The 15,600-nt window shown below is 42.6% G+C and overlaps 1 protein-coding gene across 2 annotated transcripts in view; it reads left to right on the top strand.

The window, feature by feature from the left end:
- Positions 1 to 13,459, top strand: part of TBC1D30 (TBC1 domain family member 30) — an 84,655-nt gene extending 71,196 nt beyond the window's left edge. Inside the window, exons 10-14 of one of the 2 annotated variants that reach the window (XM_042992681.1) lie at positions 2,112 to 2,224; positions 3,709 to 3,848; positions 6,188 to 6,394; positions 6,559 to 6,618; positions 9,568 to 13,459. In XM_042992681.1, coding sequence (XP_042848615.1) covers positions 2,112 to 2,224; positions 3,709 to 3,848; positions 6,188 to 6,394; positions 6,559 to 6,618; positions 9,568 to 10,340 — 1,293 coding nt within the window. In that variant the 3' untranslated portion in view covers positions 10,341 to 13,459. The remainder of the gene's footprint in view (positions 1 to 2,111; positions 2,225 to 3,708; positions 3,849 to 6,187; positions 6,395 to 6,558; positions 6,619 to 9,567) is intronic. The other variant, XM_042992682.1, reaches the window with a different exon arrangement.
- The last annotated feature ends 2,141 nt before the right edge of the window (positions 13,460 to 15,600 follow it).

Raw genomic sequence — 15,600 nt, forward strand, 5'->3', positions numbered from 1 at the left:
GAGAAAAATCAGGTGCTGTTGTCAGAAGGGTTTGTAGGTGCTTGGGACAACCTACCTCAAAGTGTATATCAGTAATTATTGTTACCTGGGGGGAGCTCTCATGTGCTGTGAGGCAGGATCAGCCCTTGGAACGTTCACTTTTTTCCATCAGTGATGACATGGAAATTACAAGGATGTGGATGCTTGTCCCATAGAAGGATAATGTTTGCTTAATTAGCGCTGTCAAAAATTGAAACCGTCTGCCCTGCAAAAGAGTGTGTGCCCACCATTGGAAGGGTTTCAGTGCTGCCTTTGTGACCATCTGTTGGAGAGTCTCTAGAGGGAACTTCTGCTTGGGAAGGTGGCCGAACTAAATTATGTTTACATTCCATTCTAACCCGAAGATTCTGTTAGTTTACCATATTTGGCTCCAAAGTGATTAGTAAAATTCCTTTTTTGGAATCCATTGTAAATCTCTGATTTACAACGTTGGAAACCAGAGCTTCTCAGGTACCCCGAGGACTATGGTGATGTGTGGTGTATATTCATGGCATAAACTCGCCTTCAGACGTGAAACCTTTGACTAAGTGAGTGAATATATGTGAAGAGGTGCTATAAACACATTTTTTTTTCCCAGGAGCACTGATTTCTTCTTTGAAGGATTAACTAAAAGTAAAGGATAGAGGAAGATAGACCAAAAAATAGAAAATGAAAGCACCAGTGCAGCCAGGTTTTTGTTTTTGTTTTTGTTTTTGTTTTTTTTTGTCAGATGTCTGAAGCTGAGTGGCTCTTGAAGGAGCTTGCTAGGAGCCCAGGCCAATTACTCTGGGGCAGGACATACTTCCCATACTGTTCTTACCAGCTTCCTTCATGAGGCTGGACAAGGGAATATTTTAATGATTTTTTTATAAAACTGACAAAAATAAAACACAAGTGAATCTTCACCTGGTCACCCTACTAATTGTCTTCAATGAGACATCTTCATTCATAAGGAAATTTGAAATTCCTATCATTAATAATTTCATCTTAAAAAAATTTTTTTTAATGTTTATTTTTGAGATAGAGCACAAGCAGGGGAGGGACAGAAGGAGAGGGAGACACAGAATCTGAAGCAGGCTCCAGGCTCTGAGCTGTCAGCACAGAGCCTGACATGGGGCTCAAACCCATGGACTGCAAGATCATGACCTGAGCTGAAGTTGGATGCTTACTGACTGAGCCACCCAGGTGCCCCAATAATTTCATCTTTTAAACTTGAATCCCAATGGTATGGGTTTCTCTTTTTAAATAATTAAGGTGTAGTTGATATAGTAGTTTTAGGTGAATGGTTTCCTGGGAGAAGTGAAACTTAGGGTGATTAATATACATTTTCTGGAGAATAAGTACTTGAAGGATTGAAGGAAAGCATTTGGAACAATTAAGCTTTAATAAAATTAAGAGAGCAAACGTGATTACTTTCCTCCTGCTGGTAGAATGATATATAATTTTGAAATTCTGGAGGAAGCACAGGTGCTTTTCCCATTTTTATTTATAGATTTTTTAACAGCCTATGCTTTACACCCTGTCACTTTCTTTCTTTCTTTCTTTTCTTTTTTTGTTTTTAAATAACAGCTAACAATTTTCACCTCGAGCTCATTCACAGACATTTGAAAAGGTGGTATCTTTGGCAAAAGCTTGTGGCTGATCACACGATCACCCACTAGATTTAATGTTGTCCAGATGACGTTGAATGTCTATAAAAGTCATCAAGCAAAGCTTTGAAAAACAAGCACTGCATATGAGCATCACCGATGGGTTCTTTGTTAAAGAAATAATAGAGAGCTGTGAATTTCTGAGTTAACCCACCTGTCAGTTGAGCCCAGAGGAAGTCAGACTGCCCCCATCTGCCACCCATGTTCACCACTTGGAATACCCAGTCACGGCTGGATTGATTTGAGAAATGAGCATTGTGTTCCTCAGTATTCTTTTGTCTTTCTCTAAAGGGGATATTGAAGTAGAATCTCTCCACCTGCTGTGTGAGAAGCAGAATCTACCTCTTTACACCCAAATCATAGAACTTTAATATCTTTCCACGATTGAGAAGAGTTGTTTAAGGCCATCGTTTCAGACTTGACATTTTTGCTTGTGTTTTTCAGACTGTTTATTCTATGGCTCCATTCCCTTTCCCACAGTTGGCAGAGCTGAGGGAAAAATACACCTACAACATTACACCATTCCCAGCCACAGTTAAACCCACCTCAGTTTCTGGGTAAGGTCTTTTTCCCCCCCTTGTTGTTTTCATGATGGAAGACTTAATATCTTAATGTGTTGGTGTAACTTCATATTTGTTAAGCCCCAGATATATCTATTCAAAGTAGTTTGGTACTTAAAATCTGAGTGTTTCTTTCCCAAAGGTTTTGATTTAAATTCAAGACAGATTTTTAAAACCGTACTTTCCAAAGAAGATTGGAACATAAACTGAAGGAATATTTAGAGACCCCACAACTTATTTAAAAATGTCAAATATTAAAAATTTTAATAATTAAAATAGTATAGAACAGGTGCATGAAGAGGCAGATGGCCTAATTTAAAATGAGAAGACAAGAAATTGACAAATATATATTCCTGTATAGGAATTTAGTGTTTGAAAACTTAACATATCAAATCAATAGTGAAAAGTGTATTTAAATAGAAAAAATGAAATAATAAAACTAGCAGAAGAAAGTGTGGAAGAATGTCTTTAGTTCTTTGGAATTGGAAGGGCCTTAATAATGGACTCAGAAACACAAGGGAAAAAGTTAAGTAGTTTAGAAATAATTTTCTGCATGACTAAAAACCTTCATAAGCAGGCACAAAAATATTTTGTGAAAAAATATTTGTAATTGCGGTCTCTCATGTATAAAGTTCCTAGAAATCAGTAAGAAACTGGCTGCCCAACTGAGACACGATGAAAGGATGGGGATTGGTAGTTTATGTATAAAAGGCAGCATCAGTTGTATGAAGAGAAATGCAGCCTAGAACTAGATTGAGACTATGTTTTTATCTGTCAGATTGACAAAAATTCAGAAGGTGGATGTGCGCTCTGTTGGTGACGCTATAGGGGGACACTCTTGCACAGTACAGGCGTAGCGCATTGCTGCAAGATTTGTGGCAGGCAATTTGGCAATATTTCCCCAGATTACTAGTGCACATATCCTTTGACCCAGCAATTCTACCTTTATGACTTATCCCACAGATGTATTTGTACACCTGCAAAGCACAGTCTGTATGAGGTTATTTATTGCAACATTGCTTATAATGGTATAAGATTGGAAACCACTCAGGTGTGTATTGTCAGTGGCCTGGTTCCATTACATGGGCTACATGCACACAATACAGTGCAGCTGTACAAAAAGGATGAGAAAGCTCTGTGTGTGAACGTGGAGAAAGTTTTAGGTACATAGAAGCAAGGTGCGGAAGAATGTATACAGTATGCTAATAATTATGCAAAAGGAAGAGAAAAATAAGACCATAGTTATCTTTGCTTATCTATGCAATAAAGAAACTGAAGAACGCATAGAAATTAGTAGCAATGGTCACCTTTGGGAATTAAGTAGGGCAAAGGCAGAAGTTGGACAGGGATGGGAGAGAGACTTTTTATGTATGTTACATTCATAGTTATATATAAAAATTAAACCATGTGACTATATCATTTATTTTTCAAAAACACCACAATTTTCTTTGAATATTTCTTTTTCTTTTATGTTTCCCAAGACGACATGGTAAGGTCAGAGACAGTGATGAAGAGAATGACCCAGACGATGAAGATGCTGTCACTAATGCAGTGGGGTGCCTTGGACCTTTCAGCGGGCTCCTGGCACCCGAACTGCAGAAGTACCAAAAGCAAATGAAAGGTAAAGAGGTCGCTTTCTATTTAGATGATCTCAATGTGTTGGGTCACTATAGCAAAGGTATTATTATTGTGTCTGATCAATGACTACTGTTTCCTCACCTGGTTACCACTATTAAAGGTCTTTGTTAAAAGTGTCTTCTGTGCTACTCTATCATGTAGTAGGATCTCTCTGTTATGTGTTACACACATCATACCTATATCTTTTTCTTATGTGTTTTGCCTCCAGTTTATCTGATTCTACTTCGTATGCTCAGTTCCTTAGCCTGGAACCTGGCATATAATAGATGTTTAACACATTCTGTTTGAATTTAATTGATACAGAATGGCTTCTTTTCCACTATAGAGATACCCTCTAAATCTAAAACATTATGGTAGCCTCTCCTTGAATTTGAGTGATTAGAAACTCGTTATCTCATAGGATATTCTGCTGGATCCCTCTGCTTAGCCCATGGTTTCTAGTTGAGAAAAGATAATCTCCACCTACCAGTTCTTTTAATAGTTCTTTTGAACAAAAGACAGCAAGTCTACTCCCTCTTTTATTGGATGTCTCTTGAAATCTTGAGGACATCCATCATGTCCCCCAAATCCTTGTCTATGGTCCAAGATCAAAATTTTTCAGAAGGGATGACTTCCAGAACTTTTGATATTCTGTATATTCACCTTTTAATGTCCTGTAGTGTGCCTCTTAAAAAGTGGTGCTCTGAATTGGATGCTGTACTACATTTGTTTTTTTCTTGTAGAGAATGGACTTTTTGTGGTCTGGACACCATCGACGTAATGAACTTTTTTTTTTTAAGTTTTTTTTTTTTTTTGTAAATTTTTGAGACACACACACACACACACACACACAGCATGAGCAGGGAGGGGGAGAAAAAGAGGGAGACACAGAATTGGAAACAGGCTCCAGGCTCTGAACTGTCATTATAGAGCCCAGCGCAGGCCTTGAACTCCCTGACTGTGAGATCATGACCTAAGGCAGAAGTCAGACGCCCAACCAACTGAGCCACCCAGGTGCCACAATTCTTGTCAGGTTTAACTAAGTTCAGATTAGCAGGACTCCTTTTAATTTTCTTCTCCTTTTTTTTTTTTTAATGTTTATTTATTTTTAAGAGAGAGAGAGAGAGCATACGCAAGCAGGGAAGGTGCAGAGAGAGAGGGAGACACAGAATCCAAAGCAGGCTCCAGGCTCTGAGCTGTCAGCACAGAGCCCAGTGCGGGGCTCCAACTCATGAACTGTGAGATCATGACCTGAGCCAAAGTCGCACACTTAACCGAATGAGCCATCCAGGCACCCCTTAATTTTCTTCTCCTTAAAAATGTGTTTTCCATAAAAAAGGAAGTAAATTTGTCTGATGTTTAAGCTTTACCTGAATAACAGTTTCAGCAGATGCTACGATAGTTGAAATCCTCACTAATTATTTTTTTAAAAGCGGTTCCCAGGCCGTTTTATATACTGTGCTAGAAAAGCCTATGTAGTGTGTCTGCCCTCACACAGTGCTTATTTCTACTTCTCAGATGTAATCTCAATTTTATTTAAGGGACAAATCTGCTAGTTGTAGGTGTCACAGGAGCAGAAACCACATCAGACAAAACACACATAGGCAGGAAATGTGTATTAAATGAATAAAAACATTTCTAGTGATGCAGTGATTCAAAGTTTTGATATGTTTTTTTAAATGTTTATTTATTTGAGAGAGAGAGACAGAGCATGAGCAGGGGAGGGGCAGAGAGAGAGACACAGAATCCAAAGCAGGCTCCAGGCTCTGAGCTGTCAGCACAGAGTCTGATGCGGGGCTCAAATTCACAAGCCATGAGATCATCACCTCAGTTGAAGTCAGATGCTTAACTGACTGAGCCACCCAGATGCCCCGAAGTCTTGATAATTTTATAGAATGTGTTGCTATTTTTAACTTAGGAAAAACTCACTTTTAATGATGGTCTAAACTCTACGAACAGTCAATTCCTTATAAATCCTCATGCAGTTATATGCAAATCTGTCAACTGACTTTAGACACCTGGAGTTATATTTTCCAAAGGGAATTTTAGAAAAAGGCAGTGATATTTATGTGGAAACAGTTGTTCTTATGTCTACAGAATGAGCAAAGTGCTAATAAAATCAAACAGTGAACCCACACAGCTCATTTCAGACCTACAGTTAGGCTAATCAGAAAATGCGGAAATATTTTCAGGACCAAATGAAAACCAGCACAACAAACTGGAGCATGCATTTTTTTTTTTCTTTTTTTTTGTGGTTAGAATTCCCTGGAAGTTAAGATACCACACTGGGGCACAGTGTAATCTTTCTCCTCCATGTCCGTGTCTCTCTCCTCTGGAGTGTAGAACCAAATGAAGAGCAGAGTCTGCGGTCTAATAACATTGCAGAGCTGAGTCCAGGAGCGATCAACTCTTGTCGAAGTGAGTACCATGCAGCTTTCAACAGTATGATGATGGAGCGCATGACCACAGATATCAACGCGCTGAAGCGGCAGTATTCTCGGATTAAGAAGAAGCAGCAACAGCAGGTTCATCAGGTGTATATCCGGGCAGGTAATGTGATTCTTTGTTTGAATCAATTTCCCCTCTGTGTCTTGTGAAGGAAGGAACCATACTCCTAGGATCGCCTCGGTATTGCAACCCTGTAGCTCAGTATCCGCAAACACTGCTGGCATGAGGAAATGACCTATTTAGTATCCCTTTTCTTATTTTATTAGGCTCGACTGAAGAAAAAGACCATGGGTCCCTTTTAGGTACCAAGAACCAGGCACTTGATGGTATTAAACACGTCTGTACTACGTGTGCTTGTGGAGAGGGGTTTACAATTGATGAAACTGTTGCAAACGCCATGCAGTCCTTGGACTTGAGACATTTTTGAGCTCTTCCTAAATTTTAGGCATTTGAAAATGGTAAATTAAGCTATCCACTGGTCATTTAGGTAGTAATATAACAGAAGTTGTCATCAGAGAAAAAGGAAGAAACCATTCCTGTGCCTCACCGATGGGGTTAGCGGGGTCTTTCTTGGGGATCTGCCGAGAAGAGCAAAATTGGATTGAGGTTGGAAATGCTCTTTTCCAAGGACTGTCCAGCTGCTTTGTTTTCTTTTTAAATTCCACAAATGCCAGTGAACAGTCTGCTTTGTGATTTAATACATGCTGATTTGGGAAGTGGTTTGTCTTGTTCTAAGTGAAATCCTAATGAAAATGATGCCTGTTCTGTGTTAAAATGAAGTTGACTGGGGAGCACGTGACTGATCTTGCACGAAAACTGTACTTACCTTCCACTTACGGGGGAGGAGCGGGTTAACTTCCTGAATGTTTTTACTTTGACTTGAATCATTAAGAGGGCATTCACAAAAGAAACAACTCTAGCACTTTAATTTTAAAAACATTGGCTCAAACATATCCTCATTTTTGTCCTTAAAGAAATGAGGCAGGTAAGGATGTATATGCTTCTGTCCTTTTAAAAGATGAGGAAATGGTGACTCAGGAAAGCTTAGCAGCGTTGTATAGCGATGGTCGGTGGTCAGGCCAGGGCTAGACCCCCGTGTTCTGATTCTTTACATAGTCCCTTTTTCTCTTGCGCCCTACACATCTGTGGGTGTGATGGTGAACAGTTGCCGGTGGGTATTAAATCGGCCCAGTGTCTTGTGCTGTAGCTAGGGGGTCAGTAAACTGTGTTCCACAGGCCACATCCGGCTAGCTGCCTGTTTTTGTAACTAAAATTTTATTGGAATACAGGCATGCCCCCTTATTTACATATTGCCTATGACTGCTTTTGCACTACAAAAGTCTAAAATATTTACATATTGTCTATGGCTGCTTTTGTACTACAAAAGTCTAAAATATTTACAGTCAGGAAAAGTTCGCTGACCCTTATCGGGATCATGGTTTGTGTGGTTCCTTTTAGGGAGATTGTTGCTCAAAGACAAAGAGCATTGCTTTTGAAACTTCAGCGTGCATGTAAATCACTTGGGGATCTGTTAAAATGAAGAGTCTGTTTCAGCAGCTTTGGGGTGGGGCTGAGATGATGCATTTCCAACAAGCTCCTGGGTGGTGCCAGTGCTGCTGGGTGGGGATCACGCTTTGAGTAGCTTTTAGAAGAGATGGTATAAGAGGATTAGCAGTGCAGGTGGAGAGGGTGCGCTTGACTTCAGCTTCTGAGATGTGAAATAAGGTGGTGAGCATGGCGGTTGAGGTCCCAGCTTCCCAGGTTAAGGAGGACGGGAAGTTGGGGCCTTTTGGACCCGGTGGCTTCGGTTTTTGGGGAGAAATCGGAGGAAAAGTTGTTTGCTTTTGGAGGAGTAAGTTGGGGAAGTCAGGTAGGAGCGTAGAGAAAGCAATGAAGATTTGGGTAGGTCATCGAACGGAATGGAAGAAGGAAAGAAAAGGGTTGTTCAGTGGCTTTGAGGACCCAACAAAATAGGAAGTTATGAATCTGAAGGGCTTTCAGTCCACATGTCTGTGTGATTTTTTTTTTCCCCTCCCTTTTTGGAAAAGATAAAAATCCAGGTTTGGGATTTTGCCAGGCATAAAGAGATAGGGGTGTCAAGAATGTGGTCATTGGTGAGGCAGCATCCTGGTGATCAGCCATGCATCTAGCCGGGGGAGGAGTGCAAGTGACTCACACATAGACAAGGGGTTATGGGAAGTTTGAAAGACGAGAGAACCCAAGTCTCTGGTTCAGTACTATGTATAGTCATATCGAGAACCTGAGAGCCAGGAGAGCCAAAGAGAAGAATCAGAGACTTAAATATTTTTCAGGTAAGATAGATCTGGGTGATGAAGTTTCGGATGGAATTGGGGAGGCTGAGGAAGTATGAGGATGGGTCAGTCAGAGAAACAGTCATGCAACTGAGGGAAGTAGTAGGATATGGGATGGAGAGGAGACTGTAGTCAACATTTTCAGTAAAGACTGGAGTGTGACCCGAGGTACGTGAGAGCAATCGAGAAGCGTAGAGGTGAGCTCAGCCAGATGATAGGGATGTCAGGAGGAAGGTTGCTCACACAGAGACGGTAGGGCCTTCTCCCTACTGCTTCTGCCTGCTGTTGTCATCTCTGGGGCCATGTGTGTTTGAGCGTCATCTGAAATAGAGGCTTGGTCGTAGCCACTGGAGGAGGACGACAGGAATACTATCACCAGTGCCCTCCAGGAGAGCATGGCTTTGGTGCTCTCCAGTTTCAATTGGCTTTCGAAGTCCATTGAGGACACAGGAGTGGGATCAGGAATCAAGTAGCAGTGATCTCCCTACATTTTCACCACCTTCTATCACCTCTGTCATTCTGCCTGCTCTCACCTTTATAATATGCAGTGTGTTCTTTTCCTACCCCTCAGAAGCTAACAGCTGATAATCCATATGGTCGTAGTGTTTGACTTATTTTTAAAACAGTCTTCTAAAGTTTTCTAGGTACAGGACCTCTGAGGTTATTTCTCAGAGACAAAAACTCTCAGTAAGAAACAGTAGGGTGTCTGCACTTTAGTAATGAGGGGCCAGAGTCTGCTTCTTTTTGTATCCTCAGCCTCTCGTCTCCTCCTTTTGGAAGAGGAGGGAACAGGTACTCCAGGCTCTAGGGTTGAATTCAGTTTCTGTTACCTTCAGTCACATGACTCTGCAAAACCTGGCGGATACGTGGGTTGGGATGTGGGGACAACCTCTGTGATTCCTGTTCTGTGATGGATGGTTTCTCTGTGGTCCATTTCACACAACCTTTCAACGTTTCTTTCAGATAAAGGGCCAGTGACCAGCATTCTCCCATCTCAGGTAAACAACTCTCCGGTCATAAACCACCTTCTTTTAGGAAAGAAGGTGAAGATGTCAAACAGACCTGCCAAGAATGCGGTCATCCACATCCCCGGCCACACAGGAGGCAGAACGTCTCCTGTCCCTTATGAAGACCTCAAGACGAAGCTCAATTCTCCGTGGCGAACTCACATCCGAGTCCACAAGAAGAACATGACGAGGACCAAGAGTCAGCTGGGCTGCGGGGACACCGTTGGGCTGATAGAAGAGCAGAATGAGGGCTGCAAGACTAAGAGCCCGGGGGCAGCGGAGTTCCCCTCCAGCCGCGCAGCGGCAGCTGGAGGAGAAGGTGGTGGCTCGGAAGGCTGTGTGGGGAGGACAATCGAAGGGCAGTCTCCGGAGCCAGCGTTTGGGGATGCCGACGCTGACGTGTCTGCGGTCCAGGTGAAGTTAGAAGCCTTGGAACTGAACCGGAGGGATGCTGCTGCCGACCCTGAGCCGAAGGCACACGTGCCCTGCCAACGGCACTTCCCGGAGCTGCCTGATACGCCCGGGGAAACCAAACCTCCCCAGGGCGGCCACCTGAAAGCACCCATCTTTAGCCCTTTCCCCAGCGTCAAACCACTGCGCAAGTCAGCCACTGCCAGGAACTTGGGATTATATGGTCCTACAGAAAGAACCCCAACCGTGCACTTTCCTCACATGAGCAGGGGCTTCAGCAAATCCAGCAGTGGAAACAGTGGCACGAAGAAACGATGATGGCCTTCAGAAACTTCGACTGTAGATGCGCCTTCCCATGGTGGTAAAAGGGTTCCGGCTGAGGCTCCAAAAGAGTGTTAATTGTCCGGTGAAAATGAACAGATAGGTTCAGAGATGAGCACCAGTCTGTAAAGATGGGAAATGGAACTTTTCTAGTGGGAAGCCAGGACGGGGATGTTTTCCCACCCACCGCTAACCGATCCAGTGAATTCTTGTGGCAGCATAAATATTGTAGTTTTAAAGCGTGAAGTTTTCCCTATTTTTAATCGTGAGTTGTTTAGAAAAGACTGCGTATTTAGACTGTTAACCCCTCTTCCTTCTTCCTGTTCTGAAGGCTGTCAGGGTCCCTGCGACAACACTCCTCCAAACCTTCTGGTTCTCTGGGCGTTAGCGATACTCAAGCATGCACACACTAGCTCCTAGAACAGAAACTGTACAAAGGAAGTAAGTTTCTTAGTTACAAAAAACATCCTGATTTCCCTCTTCCTGCCCCACTGGGGGAATGTTTGTGTGTGTGCGTTTTTCTTCAGTAGTTTCTCTCAGCCAGTCTGAAGATTGTTTTTTCATTCTAGAGCTAAAGTGCAGGAGAAAAATGTAGATAGCCTTAGTTTCCCTTTCTTCCTGCAAAATGAAGAAAACCCTTTATCTGTTGAAATTTAGGTTAAGCCACCAATTTGAAGATCTTACCCAGAGAACACACACGGGACATGCATTAAGCAATCGCTCTGAACGGCTTGCTGATTCTGCTAAGCTTTCCCCAAGGTTCATTTTTTTCCCCTCTAAGAAGAATTATGGTCCTCAGTGTTGGGATGACTTGGTGGGCTCTCCATGGAGCGTGTCCCGTGTTGTCCGCCGTGCAGCTCACTTACCTACCAGCTCTTCATGGCAGACGTAGCGATGCTCGATCGTGGCTCGAGCCGTGTTCACGGCTGCTGCTCAGAAGCCAGAAACACAGCACCTGCAATTCTGTTACTTGAATTTTGTGCTTTTTTGATTGGAGCACTTTGTTGAGTACTTTTGTTACTTGAACACTGCCTTTCTTTGGAGAAGGCATTAGTGCTTTCTAGCTCTCTCTTACCCACTTCTCTCCTGGTCCCAGCGGGTCAGAGACAGCACCTGTTATCTCCACTATGCAGATGGGAACTCTGAGCCACACGGAGGTGAAGTAGCATTGCAGATACTCAAGGGGAATACTCCCAGTATTCCCTGTGACTTGGTCACATCTCCTCTGGCACGATAGGCGGATTTACTGCTCTTTGTACACAGATGCATTGGCTGTATAGGTTCTAAAAACCAAGACTGGGAAGCCACTCACTGTACTCCCTCTCGACTCAGAGGACCTTTCTCCAGATGGTACAGAGTCCCGTGATGGTGTTTCACAAAACCAGCTCTGTTTTTACCCAAAAGGTAGTTCATTTTAAAAATGCTTCGTGCAGCTGTCATTTGAACAAAGGCTCACTCCTCAATCCCCTTGTCTTACTGTTATCCGAAGAATAGCCTCAGCATCTTTATCCTCCTCTCTGATAGACCTTGACCATGCCTGCAGGCACATTGTCGATGCACTCAGTGTTCATTTGGGCTAATTGGATTGCCAATTCTGAAACCAAAGCTATAATTTTAGAGAGGGCTTCTACTGTGAGAGGTATTAATTTTCATAATAAAATAGAAAATGTGGTAGTGTGGGCTTTTTTTTGAGTAGAAGACACAAGAATGACATACAGTGAGAAAAGCCATGTTATCCCTTTTGTGGTATTTTTACCCCCAAAGGCACAGAAGGTGGAAAATATGACTACTGAGTTATTGCGGTGTTGGTCTTGAATTCTGTGCCACCTGAAGTTGGCATGCAGCTTCTTAAAAAGCAGCCACGCCCACCACCTCTGTCTTGGGAAGGGAGGAGGTGGGATGTTGGGCTCACCTCGTGTCCCGCTGCGGGGATGAGACCCGCTGCATTTTTCAAAGTTAAGCAAATGACACGATTTTCTTCCATCTGCTAAAACTTTACAGATAATGATTCCACCTTATATTCTTTTCTCCTCCCCCACCCCAATGAGTCAGAACAGACTCATCCCTTTGAGGGATGTCTGACTGGAATGGAGGAGTAGTCTCTCTTCTCTTGAGTCAGCCCCACGCTCCCTGAGGATCTAGGTCCAGGGAGGTGGATGCTGGGGCGGAGCCGCTTACCACAGTCCTTGGGATGGCGCTGTTGTGTCTGCTAAGTGTCTTAGTGTTGGTGACATAGGCCCCACCGGTTTCCCTCTGATGGTCTTTCTGGGAGAGGGACGGACGAGACGGGCGCATGCTTTGGAAGAAGTATTTTATCCCAAATGGAAGAATGAATAACTGAAAGGATCATAGTCCTCGGAGGTCAAAATGACCTTGTCAGGATTTTAAAAACCGAAGGATTTCTGTTGAAGCACTCTCTGTACCAATAACATGCATGCATTGTACCGTGTAATCGCAATGTGAATCGGTCAATTTTGGAGACTTGCCTACTTTAGGAAATAGAGAAATCTGCAGTAGCCTTCACCACACAGCATGTACAAAGACCAGTATGGACTCGTTCTCCCCCCTACGTATTGGACACTGTACTCAAGCACCAGAAGTACTTACCAAGTAGCGGTTTCTTGATTTCTAGATCTGTCTGTCCCCTGTCAGCACTTGTGCGGGGAGTCCCCTCCTTCCAGTGCTTCTGCACCTCAATACTCTTACAAAAGCCTCCAAATGGTTTAAACCTAGTTTGTAATGTTTGACCTATGGGCTGTCACTTTTTGAAACATTGTATTCCTTTTTCTTTTTTTTTTTGTCTCTGTTGTTCTGAAGAATTGTACTGATCACAAAGACATGCGCATAAAGATTCTTATTGTTGTAGCTGTTGTGCCATTTTCTGAGTGCATGCGTAGAATACCGTTGTGACACTGACATCCTCCTTCCCCTTCCGCTTCAACTTTTTCCCCTCCTTGGTCACGGAACTGGGGAAACAGCCCAGTAAGCTCCATCTCCCCCAATCTAATCACTGGGCTGCAGGGTGGCCCGTGACCTCTTGAGAACTTGGCAGAGGAGCGGGTTCCTAGGTATGAGTGAGTAGAGAGTTTACTTAAGAACGTGTGTGTGAATGTACGTGTGTGTATAAAATTAGCCATGAGGTTTGTCATTTTCCTTTGTTTCAATAAAATAGGACACTAGGAACGTAACTCAGCTTCCTGGTCTCATGGGTGGGATGTGAATGGACAGCTGTGGTCACAGGCACTGCATCAGCCTGCTCCCTTCATCAAGTCTCCCTTTACTCTTTCTGAGCCACTTTCTTTGCTGCCTCCAGCAATCATTTGAGGCAACGTTTAAAATACATTATTTTTTTCGGGGTGCCTGGGTGGCTCGGTTGAGCATCTGACTTCGGCTCAGGTCATGATCTCACAGTTTGTGAGTTCAAACCCCCTGTGTTGGGCTCTGTGCTGGCAGCGCGGAGCCTGGAGTCAGCTTCAGATTCTGTGTCTCCTTCTCTCTGCCTCTTCCCTGCTTGTGTTCTTTTTCAAATAAACGTTAAAAAATTTTTTAAAAACATATTATTTTTCCTAATGAAAGAAGTAGCATATATTTTAAGAAAATTTGCAAAACCGAGCATAAGGAATCCTCAGTGTTCTGGTATGGGCTTCTCCGGAACGTTCTTGTATGTGTGTGTGCATGTATACACACACACAAAGGTATATTTAGCTGTCTTTCCAGTAGACACTCGTATACAGCGTCATTTTCAGTGACTTTCCTTCACGTGTTCATGCCAGAATTCAGGACTGTTGTCAAACAGTTGGTTCCTGATTGTAGGTAGTATTTGAGAGCGTCTTAATACTTACATCTTTGTGTACAGACTTAACTACATTCTCAGGGTACATTCATTGAGGTGGTGTTACTGGATTAGAAAGTATGAACATTTTGGGGGCACCCGGGTGGTGCAGTCGGCTAAGCCTCTGACACTTGATCTCAGCTTAGGTCATGGTCTCACGATTTGTGAGATCGAGTCCCATGTCAGGCTCTGCACTGACAGTGCTAACAAGCCTGCTTGGGATTCTCTCTCTCTCCCTCTCTCCCTGCCCCTTCCCCATGTTCTCTTTCTCTCAAAATAAATGAACTTTAAAAATAGGAACATTTGTGGGGCGCCTGGGTGGCTTGGTCGGTTAAGCGTCCGACTTCGGCTCAGGTCATGATCTCATAATTTGTGAGTTCAAGCCCCATGTTGGGCTCTGTGCTGACCGCTCAGAGCCTGGAGCCTGTTTCGGATTCTGTGTCTCCCTGTCTCTCTGCCCCTCCCCTGTTCATGCTCTGTCTCTCTCTGTCTCAAAAATAAATAAATGTTAAACAAAATTTTTTTAAATAAAAAAAAAATAGGAAGATTTTTAAGTCATACGTATTGTCAAATTGCCACCATCAAAGGTTGAACTTCTCATTGCAAGCCATGAATAAGAATGCCTGTTTCTCTATGCCCTTGGATGAGGCAGCAGTTTTTTTTCTTTTTTTTTTTTTTCTCTTTTCTTTTTTTCTAGGACCTCCAGTATTGATAGAAGCAGTGATAATGGGCATGCATACCTCATTCCTGGCTTTTGAAGGAACCATTCAGTAAGATGTTTGCTGAGATTTCTGGTAGGTATCTTTTATCAGGTTAAGGAAATTACCTTTTATTCTTTGTTCACTAAGGTTTTAAAAAAAATCAGCAGGTACAGTTGACCCTCAAACAGCAGGAATTTGAACTGTGGAGGTCCACTTATATGTGGATTTGATAAATACAGTGCAGTACTATAAATACATTTTTCTTAGAATTTTCCTAACATTTTCTTTTGTCTGGCTTACTTTATGATAAGAATACGGTGTAATACATATAACATACAAAAAATGTGTTAATTGGAGGTTTATATTATTGGTAAAGCTTCTGGCTAACAGGCTGTTAGTAGTTAAGTTTTGGGGGAGTCAAAAGTTATACGTGGATTTTCAACTGTGCTTCTCACCCTCGTGTTGCTCAGTGGTTAATTGTATTGAACTTTGTCAAATGATCACGCATTGCATACTTTGAGAAGAAACTAGTGTGTGAGATTTGAACTCAAACTTGAGGAAATGACCACTACCAGGTTTCTTCTAAGAGTATTAGATATTTTAGAGTTGGAAGTGATAGGAGTAAAAGTTTTATGTGCAAATTGTCATTGCAGTAAATTTACTAGTAGAAATTTGGAAAGAATATCTGAGAACAGAGGAAATGGTTGGGGTGAATTATGGTTCA

Source organism: Panthera tigris, chromosome B4, assembly GCF_018350195.1.
Source record: "Panthera tigris isolate Pti1 chromosome B4, P.tigris_Pti1_mat1.1, whole genome shotgun sequence".
Lineage (NCBI taxonomy): Eukaryota > Metazoa > Chordata > Mammalia > Carnivora > Felidae > Panthera > Panthera tigris.